At 39.9% G+C, this 18,605-nt stretch overlaps 1 protein-coding gene and 2 long non-coding RNA genes across 5 annotated transcripts in view; 1 reads left to right on the top strand and 2 right to left on the bottom strand.

Annotated features, from left to right (window-relative positions):
• Positions 1-18,605, top strand: part of F2 (coagulation factor II, thrombin) — a 53,719-nt gene that overhangs the window by 31,257 nt on the left and 3,857 nt on the right. The window contains exons 1-11 of one of the 2 annotated variants that reach the window (XM_083362039.1): positions 2,613-2,891; positions 4,703-4,866; positions 5,773-5,797; positions 6,523-6,573; positions 7,475-7,580; positions 8,986-9,122; positions 10,627-10,938; positions 11,306-11,413; positions 13,978-14,104; positions 14,429-14,596; positions 16,225-16,398. In XM_083362039.1, coding sequence (XP_083218165.1) covers positions 2,816-2,891; positions 4,703-4,866; positions 5,773-5,797; positions 6,523-6,573; positions 7,475-7,580; positions 8,986-9,122; positions 10,627-10,938; positions 11,306-11,413; positions 13,978-14,104; positions 14,429-14,596; positions 16,225-16,398 — 1,448 coding nt within the window. In that variant the 5' untranslated portion in view covers positions 2,613-2,815. Of the gene's footprint in view, positions 1-2,612; positions 2,892-4,702; positions 4,867-5,772; positions 5,798-6,522; positions 6,574-7,474; positions 7,581-8,985; positions 9,123-10,626; positions 10,939-11,305; positions 11,414-13,977; positions 14,105-14,428; positions 14,597-16,224; positions 16,399-18,605 lie in introns of those variants that run through there. The other variant, XM_083362040.1, reaches the window with a different exon arrangement.
• LOC310640019 lies at positions 1,506-17,864 on the bottom strand. 2 transcript variants are annotated; one of them, XR_014492453.1, is made up of 4 exons: positions 17,668-17,864; positions 12,566-12,658; positions 3,330-3,860; positions 1,506-1,560 (listed from the first exon to the last, which is right to left on the bottom strand). It is a non-coding gene; the product is annotated as an uncharacterized lncRNA (long non-coding RNA). The 2 variants fall into 2 exon arrangements; XR_014492454.1 differs by lacking the exon at positions 1,506-1,560 and adding an exon at positions 1,638-1,754.
• Positions 4,325-11,338, bottom strand: LOC310640026. Its single transcript, XR_014492455.1, has 3 exons — positions 11,253-11,338; positions 10,101-10,170; positions 4,325-4,403 (listed from the first exon to the last, which is right to left on the bottom strand). It is a non-coding gene; the product is annotated as an uncharacterized lncRNA (long non-coding RNA).

The following is an 18,605-nucleotide window of genomic DNA, read 5'->3' as shown; positions in this document are numbered from 1 at the left end:
GTCTTCCCAGAACTATATTCAATTCATATTCAGTAAACAGAGATCATTACTATATACATCTGCACATCCATATAAAATACATATTCTAAAGACAAAGGCAAAAATCTTATACCTAATAAACTCAAACTTTCTTATCCAATTACTGTGGAAATCCATCCTTTACCTTCTATCAAATCTATGAAGTTTTGGAGTTGTTTGTCACATCCTCAGGTAACTGACTAACTGTTCCTTTAGAGCAACAGCTTCTCTCCAAAACGGGAAATAATATGGCAATTGTTGAGTTTGACAATTGTTCTCCTAAAATGGTATGGCAACATGGTGCAGTGCTTCAGTGCTATAACAATTGGTAGGTAATCAGGCATCTACTTGTAACATTATCCAGGCCAACAGGCACATAGAAATAAACATTTACATACCATTCAAAAGAGACAATCAAAAAGCCCGAAAGGAAACAGAAAGGCTAAAACACCCCCCCACCAGCAATCACCAGCCTGTGAGCAGAGATTAACACCAAGGTTAACATGACACCATCAAGGAGCAAACAATACCCAATCAAGGAACTACCAACTCAAACAAACAAGGTAACAATAAACAACAATCCAATCAAGGAACCACCGAGACCCATTCCCACCAACACCAACAGGGCAAGCCACTAGTACAGGGGTGTCAAACTCAATTTCATCGAGGGCCGCATCAGCATGGCGGTTGCCCTCAGGGGGCCGGGTGGGTATGGCCAGGGTGGGCGTGGCCTACTGAGTGGGCGTGGCTAGAATGCGTATGGCCTACTGGGTGGGCGTGACCAGCTCTACATCGTTCGCATCCGGGGTGCCTATGGGGGCCTGGGCAGGAGTGGGACAGATCTGAGGGTTTCTGGCAGGAGGAGGGTCTCTGGGCTGGGGCCAAGGCAGTGGGGTCCATTCCCTCACTGTTTCCAGGATGGCTTCGCGGGCCGCATGAAACCACTTTGCGGGCCGGATCCGACCCCCGGGCCTTGTGTTTGACATGTCTGCACTAGTATATAAAATGGGAGAAAATCCAACTCCATACTAGCACTGATGATGTTCTGCAGTGGTATTGCAGTTATTGCAAACATGGCAGCTGAAATGTTCTAGCAAGGTAGGCATGGAAATTTAGCAAACGTTGGAACTATAGTTTGGGGAATGGAATAAAAAGATTAGTATACTGAGCGAGAACTAAGTCCAGGTGGCAAAGCTAATTTTACAGGTAAGCAATGGTGTGTCTTCCCAAGTTAGCATTACAGATTCTTCACATACTGAGGCAAATTCTCTTTGGCAAAGGAGAATTTAGTATACATCATGTTGCCCCTCCACCTTTTCCCCACCTATGTGCTAACTATGTATGCCAGATCTGCTCTCAAAGAAAAAATACTACTGGAAATGTGTACATATTTTTGAGATTTACACCAGAAGTGATTTTAGAATTCGTCTTCTTGGTGGGACTTTGCGGAGATGCTTTTCAAGCAGCTGAGTTGTTACTGGGGTTGGGCATCTATCAATGATGAAGCTTTTCAAGCAGCTGAGTTGTTATCGGGTTGGGCATCTATCAATGTAAATGAAACTAGTTTAGTATACAATGCATGAATCCATGCTGGTAGAGCTTGATGCTAAATAATGGTGGTAGTGGTCAGGATCTGAAATGGATTTTCCCTTCTGGATTCAAGTACAACGTTTTGCTGAAAGCTCTTACAGTAGCCCCAATGTGCAAAGTTCAAGAAATAGCAAAGCTGAGTTTCCCTGTTAATAAAAAAAATTGTCATTAGAATAGAATAGAGCTGGAAAGGGCCTTGGAGGTCTTCTAGTCCAACCCGCTGCTCGAGCAGGAGAACCTATACCATTTCAGACAAGTGACTGTCTAGTCTCTTCTTTAAAACCTCCAGGGATGGAGCGCCCATGATTCCTGAAGGCAAGCTGTTCCACTGGTTAATTGTCCTCGCTGTTAGGAAGTTTCTCCTTAATTCCGGGTTGCTTCTCTCCTTGCTTAGTTTCCATCCACTGTTTCTTATCCTACCCTCTGATGCTGTGGAGAATAGTTCAACCCCCTTTTCTTTGTGGCAGCCCCTCAAGTTCTGGAATAGTGCTATCATGTCACCCTGTTTCTTCTGTTCTTTAGACTAGCCCAGGGGTAGGCAACCTCGGCTCTTTTATGACTCATGGACTTCAACTCCCAGAATTCCTGAGCCAGCTTGGCTGGCTCAGGAATTCTGGGAGTTGAAGTCCATGAGTCATAAAAGAGCCAGGGTTGCCTACCCCTGGACTAGCCGAACCGAAGTCCTGCAGCCGTTCTTCATAGGTTCTGACAATATTGTAACAACATCATCTATCAGGGTGAATCTCCATTTGTGCCATATTTGATGGTGGTGAGGTTGAACCCTCATTCGCCAATCAATCAAAATTTCACATGGCTTTGACTTTTACGTTCATAGAGTAGGTACTAAAGGTATGGTACAGAGAGTTCTTTCATTGCTTTTTCATACTTCCTTATTTTAAGCCAGGAGAGTCAGATTTTAATTTTATGAAGTATAAGATTAGCCCACCCCTTATTTGGTGTCCTGGGTCCACTTAATGTGTTCCAGGGTCCTTCTGTTTTATTGCTTGGGTGTGAATAAGTTTAGAGAAAGGAAAAGTGTGTTGAAGACGGAGAGAAGCCAGGAGGGGCTTCCTTGGCATTATCGTTCCTGTCACATTATGACCTGGCTTCCTGTTTCTTCATACTGGTTCAACATTAACCCAGGCTAGGCTGCAACATTTCTTCATCCACTTTGTTTGCAGTTCTTCTGCATTTAGCAGCATCCAAGATGGGGCAGAACAAAAACAGAATGCTGAGGACTCTTCTCTTTGCCACCTTCTTTCACCTCATCCTGGGCAACGGCGGTAAGGGATTGAAAGCAGGGAGGAAAAGTTGAAAAAGATTTGCCAGGTTAATCAGCCTTTTTAGAAGAGAGCAGTCTGTGATTAGAGAGCGAGCAGTTTAGGTAGGCATCAGTGGGATTTCACAGAGTAACAAAGCTCAAGGTTCGTTTTGTGATTGTCCTGTATGTGGTAGAAAAGCTGGGAAATCAAGCACCCAGGAGGAGGCCTTTGTCATATAAGAAGCAGCAGCACTTTTTTCTAAAGAACAGGGAGCGGATACCGCAATTGTGGAAATAAATCCCCAGTGCTGCGTATGACTCCCAAGAAAAGAGCAGAAAAATATTGGGGGAAATTTATGAAGGAAAGCGAGGAAAGCAACTACTTTTGAGAGTTTTTTAGCCAAGCTGTTCTTTTTTAAAAACTTTTTAATTTGGGTATGCATATTTTAAGAATACTCACGTCAGATGAAGCTGTTTGCAGTTTTCTGTGTGTGTTTTGTGCGTTGATTGGAAAGGAGCTCCCTTAACCAGTTCTTTCTGGTTGCGGTTCTTTCTTATCTTAATAGAAAAGCTCTTCTTTATACTTTACCAAAGATTCAAACGGTCTCTGACCTTTGAGGAGTTTGTGTGTTGGTGTTTCCATCTTTCTTTTCTTAATGGTTTTTTTTGTTTGTTTCTTAAAAAGTTGGGGGAGGTGGTGAAGAAGAAACCCTGGATTTCTTTTCCAGCTAACCTGGAAAAGTGCCATGAATATAAGGGAGGATAATCATGTCCAAGTCTTTTCTGACTCCTCTTAGGTGACAACAGCACAGACTTTAGCTTGCCAAGCTTCGGCTGTAATACATTTGTTAATTCTTAAATTCCTCTTCATTGTGTCTCTGGTATTTCTATCGACACTGTCCCGTTTCCTCCTTTTTTTTTCTTTTTTTTTTTACTAGATAGCCATTTTTGTCTTAACATTTTCCAGAGCTTGATTTGGAGGTTCTGATATCTGAATTTGGAAAAGAGAAAACAAATGTCCTAGCATGTTGCATTAGGAGAAAACTACAAAGGTTAGATAAATAGACATCCAACTTTGCCATCACAGTGGCAGTCATGATTTGAGGGCGAGTAAACAAGTTTTTTTTTCTAGAGATAGGAAGAAAGAAAATAAGAAAAAGGAAACACATACATTTGGGCTAACCCTTAACTTTATAGTATGAGGAAATTGTGTTTCTGCTATCGTAAGTTCACAAAGGTTTTATTTACACAATCATATCTTATTGTGGTTATTAAAAATAATGCAACCATGAGATTTCTTTTAGAGAGCAAATCCTGAATACTCACCAAGTCTAAATCCGGCACTATTTCCAAGGCATTATATTTTTTAGACTGCTTTCTTCCAGTAGGTGTGATGTAGCTCACCTGACTGAAACATTTGGAATTTTACCTGAATTAGCATTCTGGACGGTGCGCTGTGCTTCTGCCTGTTGTGGTTCAGATCATATAGTTCAACCGCTGTCCTCCAGATACCGGTATTTTACTGCTACAGTTCCTACAATTCCCAACATATACGTCCTACTGAAATTCTGGAAATTATAGTTCCAATACATTTTGGAAAGCATCAGAATGAGAAGGCTGATATACATTAACTAATGAGAGTCCTACTTCCAGAAGAAGATTGTTTTTCAGACATTTCCATTTTTATAGTTTGAAAAATTGGAGCTGATGAACTGGTGGCCCTTTAGATGTTGCTCGACTTTAACTTCTGGAAATTCTAGCAAGCGTGCAAGACAGATGTAAAAAGAATCTTTGTCTTTTTGGTCCACTGACTGGATGTTTTGTTTTTACCAGTTTTTCTTGAGCAAAAGGAAGCTCTTTCATTGCTGAGGCGCACAAAGCGAGCTAACAAGGGATTCATGGAAGAGTTACTTAAAGGTAATCTAGAGCGGGAGTGTCTAGAGGAAGTCTGTGTCTATGAGGAGGCCCGTGAAGCCATTGAGTCCGACATCCAAACAGTATGTATTATTTGATATACTAATTCCTACAACTAGTTAGCCACGTATTTAGAGTCTATCTACAGTTCAAAGTATTTTCTCCGCTATTTTACAGTAGAGCAAGATTTTTTAAAAAATTACTAGAGTTACCTCTGAAATATTTGCTATTCATTATGTAAGGGTTGGATCTCAGAGATCCTCCAGTGAGTGATAGCCTCTCACCATTTGAGAGACTAGCGGAATAGCTCTTACCATTAGGAATGATTTCCTGATATTCAGTCAAAATCTCTTTCTTGCAATTCCTTTTAATTTAAACCTAGCGCTCCCAACAGTTCCTCACAAGTTTTTCCTTCTAGGTCCCTTAATATCTTGGTTGCCCTTTCCTCTGCTCACCATATTCTGGTTTGTCTAAGTCTTTCCTAAAATGCAGGGGCCAGAAGTAGATGCAAAGTTTTAGGTGTGATTGGCCCAATGTACTACAGAGAGGAGCAATGGCTTGTCTTGATCATGACGTTATATTTTATATTTATATTTATTTATATTTTATTCGATTTCTATACCGCCCTTCTCCCAAGGGACTCAGGGCGGTTCACAGGGCATATATAAATAACGATACAAAAGTTAAAAGGAAATTAAACCAGTGCCCAATTAAAATACAACAATAATAAAATGCTAAAAAACCAATTAAAAACCCATATTCCCCCCTCAGGCCAGACCAGCCAATTCAAACAAGTGGGTCTTCAACCCGCGGCGGAATGCAATAGACTGCATTACTGACAAGTTTGGGTTTTTTTGCTCAGTTTCCTTCCTTTTTTTGGCTGAGTCATATCTCCTTCTTACTTCAAAAGTTCAGTAAGCATCTCAGTTTACAATACTAAATCAGTTTAGCACTGGTCAGTCTTCTAAGTCAAATCTTTTGTTTTGCAGGATATATTCTGGGCACAGTATTCAGGTATGTTTTGTGTGAATCACTTCAGATAACCAGAATTTTGCCCATAATGTATTGTTCAATGTTCATTCCAAGTTCTTGATTATTCTTAAGTCAATGGTCGGTATCAAAAATATGTATTCGACATACATTCTAGTATGTATTAAAACCGACAGCTTCCGTGGCTGTGCTAGATGGGAATTAAAGTGATAAATATATCAGGAGAATGAGAGACTGAGGGAAGTAATTCTATGGCTTGATTATGGGGGAGCAATTTGTGGAGAAGCTGAAGAAAAGGCATTTATACTTTTAGGCTTGATAATAAATTCCAATAATAATTAGATTTGATTATTTTCCACCTTTTACAAATGAGCTGCTGGTCTCTTTGGACTAAATATTTTTCTTCTCCCTGGGGCCTCCTGGATTGATTATATCCAGAACAAATATGGGACCAAAAAGTTTCATTTAGCATTTGTATAAGTTTTTTTATATGATATTAGTATTGTTTGTAGTCATTTCACATGAGCTAGAGTGCGATAGACTTAATAGTTTATTGTTGTTAGCATATGGTTGTTTATGATTGGTTTTTTGTTTTTATACCTTGTATTTAGCTCTGGGAAGTCGGGGGGGGGGGAGAGGGGGAGGGATAGGGAGGGCTAGGTAGGGGTGGGCGGAGGGAGGGGGGAGGGATTGTTAAAGATAAAATGTAAAACTTTTCAATAAAAAAAATATTTTTCTTCTTTTGCTAGCTTGTAAAACCCTATTGAAAAAGAGAGCAACTCTGGATGAGTGTTTGCAAGGTAAAAACATTGTGGAGGATCCATGATAGCGAGCACAAGGAGGTTCCTTTCTTTGAAGGGAGTGGAAGTATATTCTGAACTGATGACAAAGTATCTTTTTGAGCAGTAGGAGAAAGAGGCAGGCCATAGCTTAGCCCTCTTTAATTCAATGGGATATTTTGAATGTTGTGTTTTAGTGTGTGTATATATTGGCGTTACAGAGACTATAAAAACATGATTCTCAATCCTGGCTAGAACTCTGACGATGTCAGCAGCTGCTGACGAAAGTTTTTAAAGAAATTTTTAGTCTGTGATCTGTGTTTTAGTTTTTAAACATGTACTTACCCGAGGCTCACATTTTAAAAACTATTATATATAAACTATATAAACTATTATATGTTGTCCCGAGGCATTGAAACAAGAGGAAAAAATAATCCAGTACTGTCTCTTGTTTCTTTACATTATTAGGTAGACATGGGATTGGAATACTGTGTGTATTTTGTGATGAATTTAAAAAAATGGGTATAAAATCTCTTAAGATTGTGAATATTTCTTTGACTTCACTGTACTTTTAATTCTTAAGTCTCTTTAAATTATTTTAAATATTAATTGTACCCATATTTTTATAAAGATCTATGATTCGATCAATGACAACATCACTAGATAGCTATTTATATTAGTGGTCTATTAGAAATACTATACTGAATTTTCATATAGCTTCCGATGTTTAAAAATTAATTTGGTGGACCCATTTACAATATTCATTGGCCTCTTCTCAAAAGCCCTCACAAACATAGACAAATGCAAATTAATCCTGTATATTCTGTCACCCGAAATCCAAGCCTAAACCATGACATCTTCAACTTGTTTCTCCATACTATGATTTCTGTTTCATTCGTTCTATGCTTTGAATTTTTGGTAGGTTCCTGTGTCCTAGGAACAGGACAGAATTACAAGGGAAAGATTTCTGTCACCAAGTCAGCAACTGAATGTCAGTTCTGGTCCAGCAAATTTCCTCACAAACCTCAGTAAGCTTATTTATCTTTAGAAAGTGTTCTGTATAGTCTTTTAATTCCTGAAGGCAGATCCTAAGTCAGCTTACAATGATAAAACCTCAGGTGAATAACAATTTTCAGAGCCATTCAAAAATTAATAAAATTAGACTATAGTTACCCAGCTTAAATATACTGAAAGCCAACTGGAAGAAAAATATATTTGTTGTTTGACTAAAACAGAACAAGCAGCCTTCCTTCCCTGAAAAATAATTCTAAATGCAAAAAAATTGGTGGACTGTGAAGTTATTTCTTCCACAACAGAGCTTTCAACCCAAGACAGAGATGCAAGCTGACGTGTGTGGTCTACAGTTCTCTCCAGCACATACAGAAGCTGAGAAAGTTTACCTCTGTTGTCTAACTCTAAGGGGCTGTTTGCTGGCAAAAGCTGATAATTGTGCTCAACTCCTTCTCAGCCCCTGCTAATTGTGGGGTGTTGGAGGTAGATGTCAGGGTTCCTTAGCAGACTAGTTGATCATTTATCTGTCAGAGGCAGAAACTGGTTTTAAATCACCAACTGGATCACAATTAAGGGAAGGTCTGTTAGGTCAGTGATGGAGAATCTATGGCACGGGTGTCACAAATGACAAGCCAGCAGTCACTAACACTACTGCTAAGCTTGTAAGCCGCCCTGAGTCTTCGGAGAATGGCGTGATATAAATGGAATTAAAATAAATAAATAAATAAATAAATAAATAAATAAATAAATAAATAAATAAATAAATAAATAAATAAACATCCAATCATATCTATTCTCAAAAGTACACTCAGTTCTTGCATGATTTTTGGAAGCTGCACAAGAATAATTTGGAAGCTGTGCTGGAAGGTTGTGTTCTTGTGTGGTCTCTGGAGCCTTCCAAAAAATGCACAAAACCAGGGCGTACTTTTGCATGCAGAGGCCACAGAAGAGCATTCTCTGAAGCCACTTCAAGAAAGAAGGCTGTGTGACCTGGAGCAGTCTTCAGTAGGCCATCACTTGAATGTAAGTGACGGGCTCTGGTGGAGTAATTTTGCCTTGGTGAACGGCATGAGATGGCTTTTTTGAGTGGCAGCAATGGCACTAGGCCTGGGCCTCTACTTGAGCCTCAGTGCAGCTGCTGAGTGCCACTGTTTGGGATAGCCTAGATGGTGGGGAAATAAGAGAATTGTTTCTCTTTTGCTCAAAGTGGGTGAGTTGACACACCAGTAGAGCCCGGTTAGGCATTTATTGACATGCTGAGACCAAATGTTTTACCATGACTGAGGTAGGGCACAGGAAAAAGATATATGGAGTAATCTTGCTCTGTGTTTGTGATTTGCAAACACTGCTGGTTTATACCTCCCTTCCTGTAAATTTCAATGCTGGGGAGGGTCATTTACTGTATAATGTGGTTGTTTTCAGGTTCAATGAAACAACTCATCCAGAAGCCAATCTCACTGAAAACTACTGTAGGAACCCTGACAATCACACTCAAGGACCCTGGTGCTACACCCGTAATCCAGCAGTACGAGTAGAAGAATGTGCTATTCCTGTGTGTGGTGAGTCTCAGTGCTGGTACAAAAGGTAAAGTTTGATTAGGTCTCTGCCTTAATTTATCTGTGTTTGTGCACAATATATCCTCTAAATTCAGTTTCCATATGGTGAGGGAAGGACAGCCTACATGAGATCAGAGCTACATTCTGCTGAGGTATCAATTTATGTAATATGGGGATTAAACAAGTTTGACTTTTTTTGTTGGGGTATATGTTAGGATCAATTGTTGGGGGCACAAATGTCAACAGTGTCTGAAGCTAAGCAAGAAGTGGACGTGGCTGGAATCAAAAGTGGATGAGCTTCTGGCCTTTGCTTCCCCCCCTCCCCCTCTTTTTTAAAAAAAAATAATTGTATTCAAGTTTACAAATGCAAAGATTAAAAACTAATACAACTAGGAAAAATAGAAAAGTAAAGAAAGAGAAGTGGAAAGAGATAGAAAACAGCAAATAAAAAACAAGAAGAAAAGGTAGATGAAAGATGACTCCCTCCTACCTCCAGATAAACGTAAAACAATTTCGGTAACTTAACACCTTCTCTAATATCTCAATTTAAAAAAAATCTCTTTTTTCCACATATCATACTTTATCAATAATCAATTCCAAAGTCCATTAAGAACCACAGAAATGGTAACATAAATATTTAGTCAAATAAATCCATTTTCTATTTCAGCTTATCACTTTCTTTAAGAAATAAGGCAAAAGAAATCTCTCCCTATTTATTAACAGATCTTCAAAGCCCCATTATTTAATTCTAGTTTTTCCTTGACACTTTCAATTTTCTTCAGTTTTCTCTTTCTGATTCTTTTTTTTTCAACCTACCCCACCATTTCCTTTCTTGCATAGCAGTTAGGATAAATTACTCTTACTAGAAGTCTGCATTAATTGCTTGCATGCTACTTTTGGAATTAGGCAAAAATCTGCATGAAATTAGACACACAATCAGGTTGGCTATTTTTAAATTTATAATTGAGATTCAAAACCAACTTTTGACCGGCATCCTGGGTAATCCTAGAATCTAGAGTTGAAAATGACTGAAGGATCATCTAATCCAGTCCTGTATAATATGCAGAAAAACGACAGTGAGATGTGTTCAGCCTTTTAAAAACTTCAAGTGATGGCGAATCCACAGTCCACAATCTCCACTGTTGTATAGATTTCCCCACCCCTTATATTCCAGTGACATCTGTTTCATGAATATAATGAAGTGGACAGTAAATCATGGCCTCCTTCTCTTTAACTTCTCTCCATGGACCTGAACACAGCTATCATGTCTCCCCAAAGTTCATCAAACTGAACGCCCCAAGTTCTTTCAGCCTGTCCTCAGAATTCAGGCTAAGATAAATATTTGATGTAAAGTAACAATTGAATGACATGTCTACTATGAAGCAAAACCACCCACTTTCAAATTTGGCATGTCTATGTCAGGGAAAACAGATGCTCTGACTGCTTTTTTATCAGCTCTGAATTGCTATTTCATCAATGCTCCTGGTAATCTTGCTCTTCCTTTTAGGCGAGAACCGGACAACAGTTCCCTTCTCTCCAGCACTTCCTCCTTTGCAAGAGGAAACACGGCAGCAGGAAGAATGTGTAGCTGAGGAAGGATTGCTTTATACAGGGACTCTTTCGGTCACAGTGTCTGGAGAGCAGTGCTTGCCATGGGCTTCAGAAAAAGTAAGACAGTTGAGCTACAGAAAAAACTTCCTGGAAGGAGTGCCCCTGGTGGAGAACTATTGCCGCAACCCTGATCATGATGAGGAAGGGGTCTGGTGCTACGTAGACCACCCAAACATGACCTACAATTATTGCAACTTGAACTACTGTGGTGAGGAGCAGACTTTTATTTCTGTGGTCACTGAAAGAATGCAGTATTTGGGAGGGCATGCTGATATTGAATAGAGATCACTTCTTGAGGTTCTACAGTGGAATTATTGTTTTCCAGTTGTAATTCTTTGAGTATAACATGCATTGCTGATGACAAAAAGTCTTCAGATGAGTCCCCACCAAATCCAGGAACCTATTGGACCCCAGCAACTACCATAGCCACAGACTGCTTTTTTTCCCCTCCTAAGACTCCATGGGCCTCCTGATATGTCCTCAGTAATGCTCTAGTGTCTAGTCCACTGATAGAGAACTCACAATGTTAAACTAAATTACATTTTTTGTATTTTCCTGTCCCTCTTCCATTTCAGAAAATAATCTAAATTATGTCGATGATATTGCTGATATAGGACGAACTACTACTATCCAGCAACATGAAACTTTCTTTGATCCTAAGACATTTGGTGCAGGCGAAGCAGGTGAGGAAAGGAATCAATGAAAGAAAGAACATCAGTGAAATTAGAGAAAAAAAGATAATATAGCTCCTCATTTAAAATGGGGTTAGCCCAGAGGTACATAATATTTTTCAGTCTAGAGGCTACACATTTGAATGGCATGCCAAGGTCTAAATTCGTTTAGAGATAATTATAAATAATTATTCAACTGGACTTTGTTACAACATTTGCAATTCTGCCCCAATCCTAAATGGCTACGGGCAACAAAAAATGTTAAAATACTTGATACCAGTGCTTTTTTTGTAAAAGAAAAAGGTGCTGGAACTCACACATGTCCAGTGGCATAGCGTGGGTTGTCAGCACCCGGGGCAAGGCAAGTAATTTGCGCCCCCTAACCCGCGCTCAGCGCTGCGCTGGGCGGCCGCTGCACTGTCCTTCCCCCACATAGTCCCTCGCTCTCTCTCCGCACCGCATGCCTGGCACCCCCCCTCCACAGTGGGCGGCGACCCGGCGGCTCGGATTGGATTCGCACAGCCAGCACTGCAGTGAGAGAGAGAGCCAGGCAGGGGCAGAGAGCTGCGAGTGCAAGCGCCCCCCCAGATTTTGCGCCCGGTGCGGCCAGCCCCTCCTGCACCCCCCACGCTACGCCACTGCACATGTCTTACAACCCGCCTTGCCTACCCTACAAGGTTCCATCCAAAAAAGGTGCCGGAACTCCGTTCTGAGCGTTCTATGAGAAAAAAAGCCCTTCTTGATACAAAAGAAAACATATATAAAACAAAAAGGTAGCCTGTAGTTGTAATTAGGTGATTTGTTTATCTTCATTTTCTTTTTTCCTCAAAGGTTTTATCATTGGTACCTGCCCATTGTCCAATAGGAGGTGGGCAGGTAGAAATAAGGGAAATAAGTTTATTTGCTGTGAAAAATAAGAATGACAGGAAGTCAGTACTGAAGTCTGTCTCTGCATATCTCCACCTCCACCTTTTGGGTAGACCCAAACAGGCCATTTTGGATGCTTCACTCAGGCTGCAACAGCACATTTCTTTTCTCAGCATAGCTGTGTGGACTCTGAGTTATTAAGGAGGCTACTGAATGGTGCTGTCATAATACCTAATTGTGGGATAAATTAAGTGCAGCAAATAGAAAGTAGCACACATTGAAGGACGAGAATCCTACCTCAGCCGGTGCTGTCGTCTAAAATGATCCACCGACACACTACACAAGACACTGCAGATTACTCAAACACTTTGTTGTTCCTCCTGATAATGGCTGAGGTTGATAGAAGAGAGAACCAATGTGCATTAAGGCGGGAATTTTGCATCTTTTGGGGTACAATAAAAACAACATCCATGTTGGTAAGTTGCACAGAGAGAACTTGTTGAACTGGCAGGAATCCCACTCCCCCACCTTGTGTGTAAGTATGCACCTATGCTGAGAGGCTGATTTGCCAAGAATTGATTTGATTTGGCACTGTCTGACTCTAGTGAGACTCGGAATGAGTCACAGTACAATAAACAGAATAAAAATAATACAATAAAAAGAAACGCATACAACAAAAAAACCAGAAAGTGGGGGGGGGAAGAGAACTAGATGGCAAATACAGCAGACAACACAGAACAATATCCGGGGGTGGGTCTCCAGCCACCTTAGCCAAAGGCTTGGGAGGACAGCCAGGTCTTATGCCTCGTTCCCCAAGAACACCATCACTTCATGTCACGTGGCTCTCACAAGGAATTTTGTTCTTAAGTGCAGCCTTCATGAAAGGGAAGATAGAGGGTAGAGGGGTAATAGCTAATTTAACTTTAACTGTAAGACTTCTGCTGGAAGAAAGTGGAGAGGCTTAATTCAGCTTTGGCTCCAAAAACTGAAACTTCACAGGCCACGGCTATGAAATACAAATAAAAAGAAAGCTGAGTCTTACAGAGATCTCTTTCAAGAACAGTTAGCCAAATACTCTTAAGCCAAATTTAGAAGGATGTATAGATTGCCCTTGAGGGCGATGCAGTAGCCTAGAGATAGAGCTCTCACCTCACAATCTGGAGGCTATGAGTTTGATCCTAGGACAGTGGCAGATATTTTTCTCTTTGGGTGCAATGAGTAACTGTCTGCTGCGAACTCTGTGTAGGCGTCAGGAAGGGCATCCGGTCATTAAAAACTCTGGACTCCACCCCTATGCAAAGGGCCCTTGGGGAAAAGAAATTGACCTTGTATATTTAAATATACAATACGGACATTTTGACAGAACCTTAACATCATTTTGTGGATTGTTTCCAAAGACTCTATTTTACTGATCAGACCTTCTGTTCACAAAATGAGAAAAAGGAGGTAATGGCAATGTTAGACAGGTGCCTTAAATTAATATCAGTCATACAGGGAATAGCTAGGACCCGACTCAATTCCCAATTCTTCCAGTAGTTATTCCAATGATGAGAGGCTAAAAAAATTGCCCACACACTTCCCATCAGGAACAATTCTTATGCCAGAAGCTAGCTACTCACTGTCATTTCTTCCTAGCAAAAAGTTGACTTATGAAAGACAGGGTCACTTGTGAACTAGTCAGTCATATGTGGATGGGACTATATTTCCAGATTGTGGCATCCGTCCCCTGTTTGAGAAAAAGAAAATCTCTGACAACACTGAGAATGAGCTACTGGAGTCCTATTTGCAAGGCCGAATTGTGAAGGGGGTAAATGCTGAAGTGGGCAGCGCTCCTTGGTAAGTCTGGTTGTGGGAATGAGATGAATGGGGAGACTTTGCTTATTTTCCTTCCTGGGTGTGGGCCTGATTACTGACACTGACTGTATCAGTTGATGTATGAGTTGCCAATGCACTGTCTAAAAGAAGTATGACCTTGGTAGTTTCTGCCTCTTTCCTCTTTGCAAAACATGGGCAGTAAGAGGAACTACCTATCAAAACAAAGAAGTTAACATGCAAGTCATATCTGACAATTGTAACCTATCCATTCTCTGTCTGTAGAGTGTTTCAATCCTGAAAAAGTTGCCTCCCCACACTCTGCATTTCAAATTTTATTGTACGTAGGCAAGTCATGCTATTCAAGAAGAAACCACAGGAGCTGGTATGTGGTGCTAGTCTCATCAGCAATCGCTGGGTCCTCACTGCTGCACATTGCATTTTCTATCCACCCTGGGATAAAAATTACACAACTGATGACCTCCTTGTACGGATTGGCAAACATAACAGGATACGGTAAGAGTTTAAAAGGTTATGAGCCAGTCAAATTATATACTGAGTGTAGGTCATAACTGTCAGGCTCCAAAAAATCAAGAAAGTCACACTGAGATTCTTCTAAGCAATTTCCTCTATTATTTTATTTTTTTACCCATAGGCAGAAATCTTGCCAAACTAAAGCAGACTACTTGCACCATTAAACTATATTGTATATTGTGAGAATTACTGGGGAGGCCCTACCTTAATTCTCTCTCTCCCACACAACTATCCAAATTTCACTGTATTTTGCTCCTCTGGAATGCATTCCCTCTCTCCTGGGAATGCAGACTACATTCTACCACATAACAGCCTTCTATCATCCCCCTCTTCTGCTGGAAGGTGGTGATCTATTGGAACAGGGGCAGAATTAGAAATCACAAGGACAGAGCAGCAGGCTTGTTAGCAAGAATGAAATGCCTCAATCTACCAACCTCAATAATATCCTCACAAAATGCAAAGTCCTGCAAAAAAGAAGTAAAAAATTGTGATAGCTGTAATAGGTAATTTGGGGTGCAGTCCCAAAATATCTGGAGCACCACTTGAACAACATCAGCATTGATAAAATCACCATCAGTCAATTTCAAAAAGCTTTACTTGAAACAGCTTACATCCTGCAACAATACTAACACAGTCAAACAACAAAATCTGTCTATGGCTACCCAGATCCTTGGGAAGGGCTCAGCTGGTACATAAAAATGCCGAATACAGTCTACACATCAAGTTGACCGGATGACCAACTGTAATAATAGATTAAATTCATATGCCACCCAACTCCCAGCAATTCTGGGACTCCTAAACCCTGCTCCTCTTATTTATAGCTCCATTTAACTCACATCTGCAGGCAATTAGAAGTTCCAGGGTGCAAGGTTTATTTCAGTTTAGTTTTCTCTAGATAGACGTGACCCAGGTTTTGTGGACTTAAAATATTTAAGCTTAAAATATATGAGCTGAGAGTAGGTAAAGACACAACATTAGTGCTTTAAAGAGGAGATGAATCCCTTTGGCCACCTCATAAACCAGCTTGCACAGATATCTGTTTCTGTGGTATTGCAGAACCCCATCTTGCTCAAAACTGCAATCTCCTTTGATGCCAACCCCTACGGTTGTAGGCTAGATAACCTTGTGCTGCCAGGGTGAAAGAAATGAGCCTTTCTTACAAACATTCTTCTTACAATATGTTTTCTATTGAGAATGACTGAGAATGGTCCTGTATTAAGAAACTATCAGTTAATAATTAACTGTGATGGACACATACAATATCCCTTGACTGTCTTCAGTTTCTAACCCATGTGTTGGTGAATAAAAAATCTGCTTGACCATTTTGTTAAGCTGTTGAGACCAGTTGAATCTCTGGTACCATCATTTAATGTTTAATGATAATAAAATATAACTTTACCCCGTTTGTTAAGCTCACAGTGCTGTATCTGGATAAACATTCAGTAATGTTAATAGTAATCATAATAAAGAACTCACACCAGGGGAAGAGGAAGGGAAGTCAGTTAAACTACTCTTTGATGTTTATACTATAAAGAGTATAGAATGGTTAAAAATGTCCTGACATTAGCATTTCAAAATTCCATTTTTTCCCCTCATCTCTGGATATTCAGATATGAGCAGGGCAAGGAGAAAATTGTCTTCCTGGATAAAATCATCATCCACCCCAAATATAACTGGATGGAAAATCTGGATCGGGACATTGCACTATTACGTCTGGCTAAGCCTGTACCTTTCAGTGATTATGTACACCCAATATGTCTGCCTACCAAGCAGGTTGTTCAGAGGTAAGGAGACAAAACTGTGTAGTTTCTTTAAAAACTTGAAAAAGTGTTGAAATAAATCAAGATCAATCCAACGTTAGGAAAATAAGAAAAATAAAACCTTGTGCCAGTATAATTCAACTATTTTTCTGCCAAATGTGAATGACACAACCCCACAATGCAAAAAGGGGAGGGCTAGAATGGATACATAGCCAATAATTAAACAAATGATGGATTTTATTCTGATACACCTATACCAATAAGGTATAGTTGTATGATTTAATATTAGATACAAGTAAATATATTGGACCCGCTGAGCTCCAAGGTCCCTTCTAGCCCTATGATTCTATGATTCACATGCATTATTTACAAAGTCAGCATGTTTTTCTATGTATTTACACAATAGGATAAAAATATAAGAAATCAAGTCTTAACTTATTTAATTTTCTCAAGTCACTTTCTCTCACTTTCCTTTTGTAATTTATATGCCTTCTTACTCCTTATCTCGATTATCGATACTGGAATGTCTGCAGGTTTTCCCCCTGGTGTCTTGCTACCAAACAAAGCCACTGTCCAGCACCTGAGACTTTGTACAGAGTCTCTCGTCCTAGGCGTCTCACAGTCTCACAAGCAGGAAGGATTGCAATGTTCTTCCGTCTCTGGGAAGGAACATTTAATCTTTGGAGAAATTTACAATGGTGCTCATAAACGGCAAGACCCTGAATGAACAAATTGTGATTCTGGTATGATAATGCAAAGGCTGGAAACATGTAACAAAGGCTGAACTAAATAGGGATACACCATAAAGAGCCACTGCGTGGAGGTGTTTAAAAGTGAGAGGATACACAATTGTCTAGACTTCATTATCATATGCATTAAAGGAAGCACTAATGATGGGGCTGAATAGCTATGCAAGGATATGTTAAATCCAGGGAAAGCTTAGTCCATTTACAGTTTGAAGCAGGAATTCAGCAGGTGTCAAAAGTAACCCTCCGGTCCATTCAGTAAATTCAAATCTCACAGTCCACAAGATGAATGCTCCCATCCCAAATCTCTTTGACGGTAATATTTGAGAAACCTAGCTCAATTATCTCTTTCTCTTCATAGAGTGGCAACAATGGGGGGCTTAGCACTATGTGATATTCAAGTAAATGATAAGAAATTCAGCTCCGTAACTACTAATAATAATTTCAAGCCTCTAATTGTCTCACTACAATATAGTAGTTGTAGATGAACTGTGGAGTTCTTGGCATTCTGAGTTTGATTATTTTCTTGAAGATGTTTATTACTCACCTAGGTAACATCTTCAGTGCTATCTGCAAGAAAACAACCAAGCTTAGAGAATACCAAGGATACTCTTAGCCGTCTGTAGAGTTGCTTCTTCTGAGTAACAAAAAATGAGAAAATCAATATTCACATCCACTAGCTTGGAAAAAATAAAGCCAAAGATGATGCAAGAGACATCCATAGATTAGCTGTGTTAAAATTGTTGGGACCAAGTTCTAACCGAACATCCAGAAGCCTTCAGTCCTCTGTGGGGCAGAAGGATAGAATTCGGTTGGAAGTATTAGCCCTTTGGCACCAAGATCATGTTCAAGGAAAAAGAAATGGCAATAAGTGGTAGCATTCATAAGAAGCAATGTAGAGCTTTTGCATCTGCTTGAGCTCCTCAGTGGCCTTTGTATGAAAAAGATAATCACTGTTAAATGCAAAATCTTCAGTATGATTTCTGTCCTCCTTGGAATACAGCTAGGCATGATGACAAAAGATTATTGGTCCTGCCTGCACTGTTAGATGTGTTAGGCTACTGGCAAACAAAGTGATAAGGCTTCTAATTATCTGATTTATGTTTTCATTTTATTTGACTTCTGATTTGTGTTAGCTCATTATGTTGAATGGAGGAAATCCAAGAGACATTTTCTACAGCACGTCATACATATTTGGTAATTAACTCTGCACAACTTTGTGGATTGAAGCATTCTCTGATATCTAGATTCCGTCTTCTCTATCCATTGGCACAGTATGAATTTGAATTCTGCCATGGGCAGGTCAAGATAAAAAAAAACATGATGGCAGACTAAATGGTACAATCGTCATGGACACCATTTTGATATTTTTGACCAGTAGAAAAACTTGATAACTGAGCTTTCCTAGGGTTGCCACCATCCAGCTCTCATGTAGCTAAAGATCCAAGCACCATAATGAAGGAGTTCAAATATCATAACTGAAAG

This window comes from Vipera ursinii (assembly GCF_947247035.1).
Source record: "Vipera ursinii genome assembly, chromosome: 1".
In the NCBI taxonomy this organism is placed as follows: Eukaryota; Metazoa; Chordata; class Lepidosauria; order Squamata; family Viperidae; genus Vipera; species Vipera ursinii.
The sequence above is the reverse complement of the archived record's forward strand: the minus strand, read 5'-3'. Positions and strand labels throughout refer to the sequence as shown.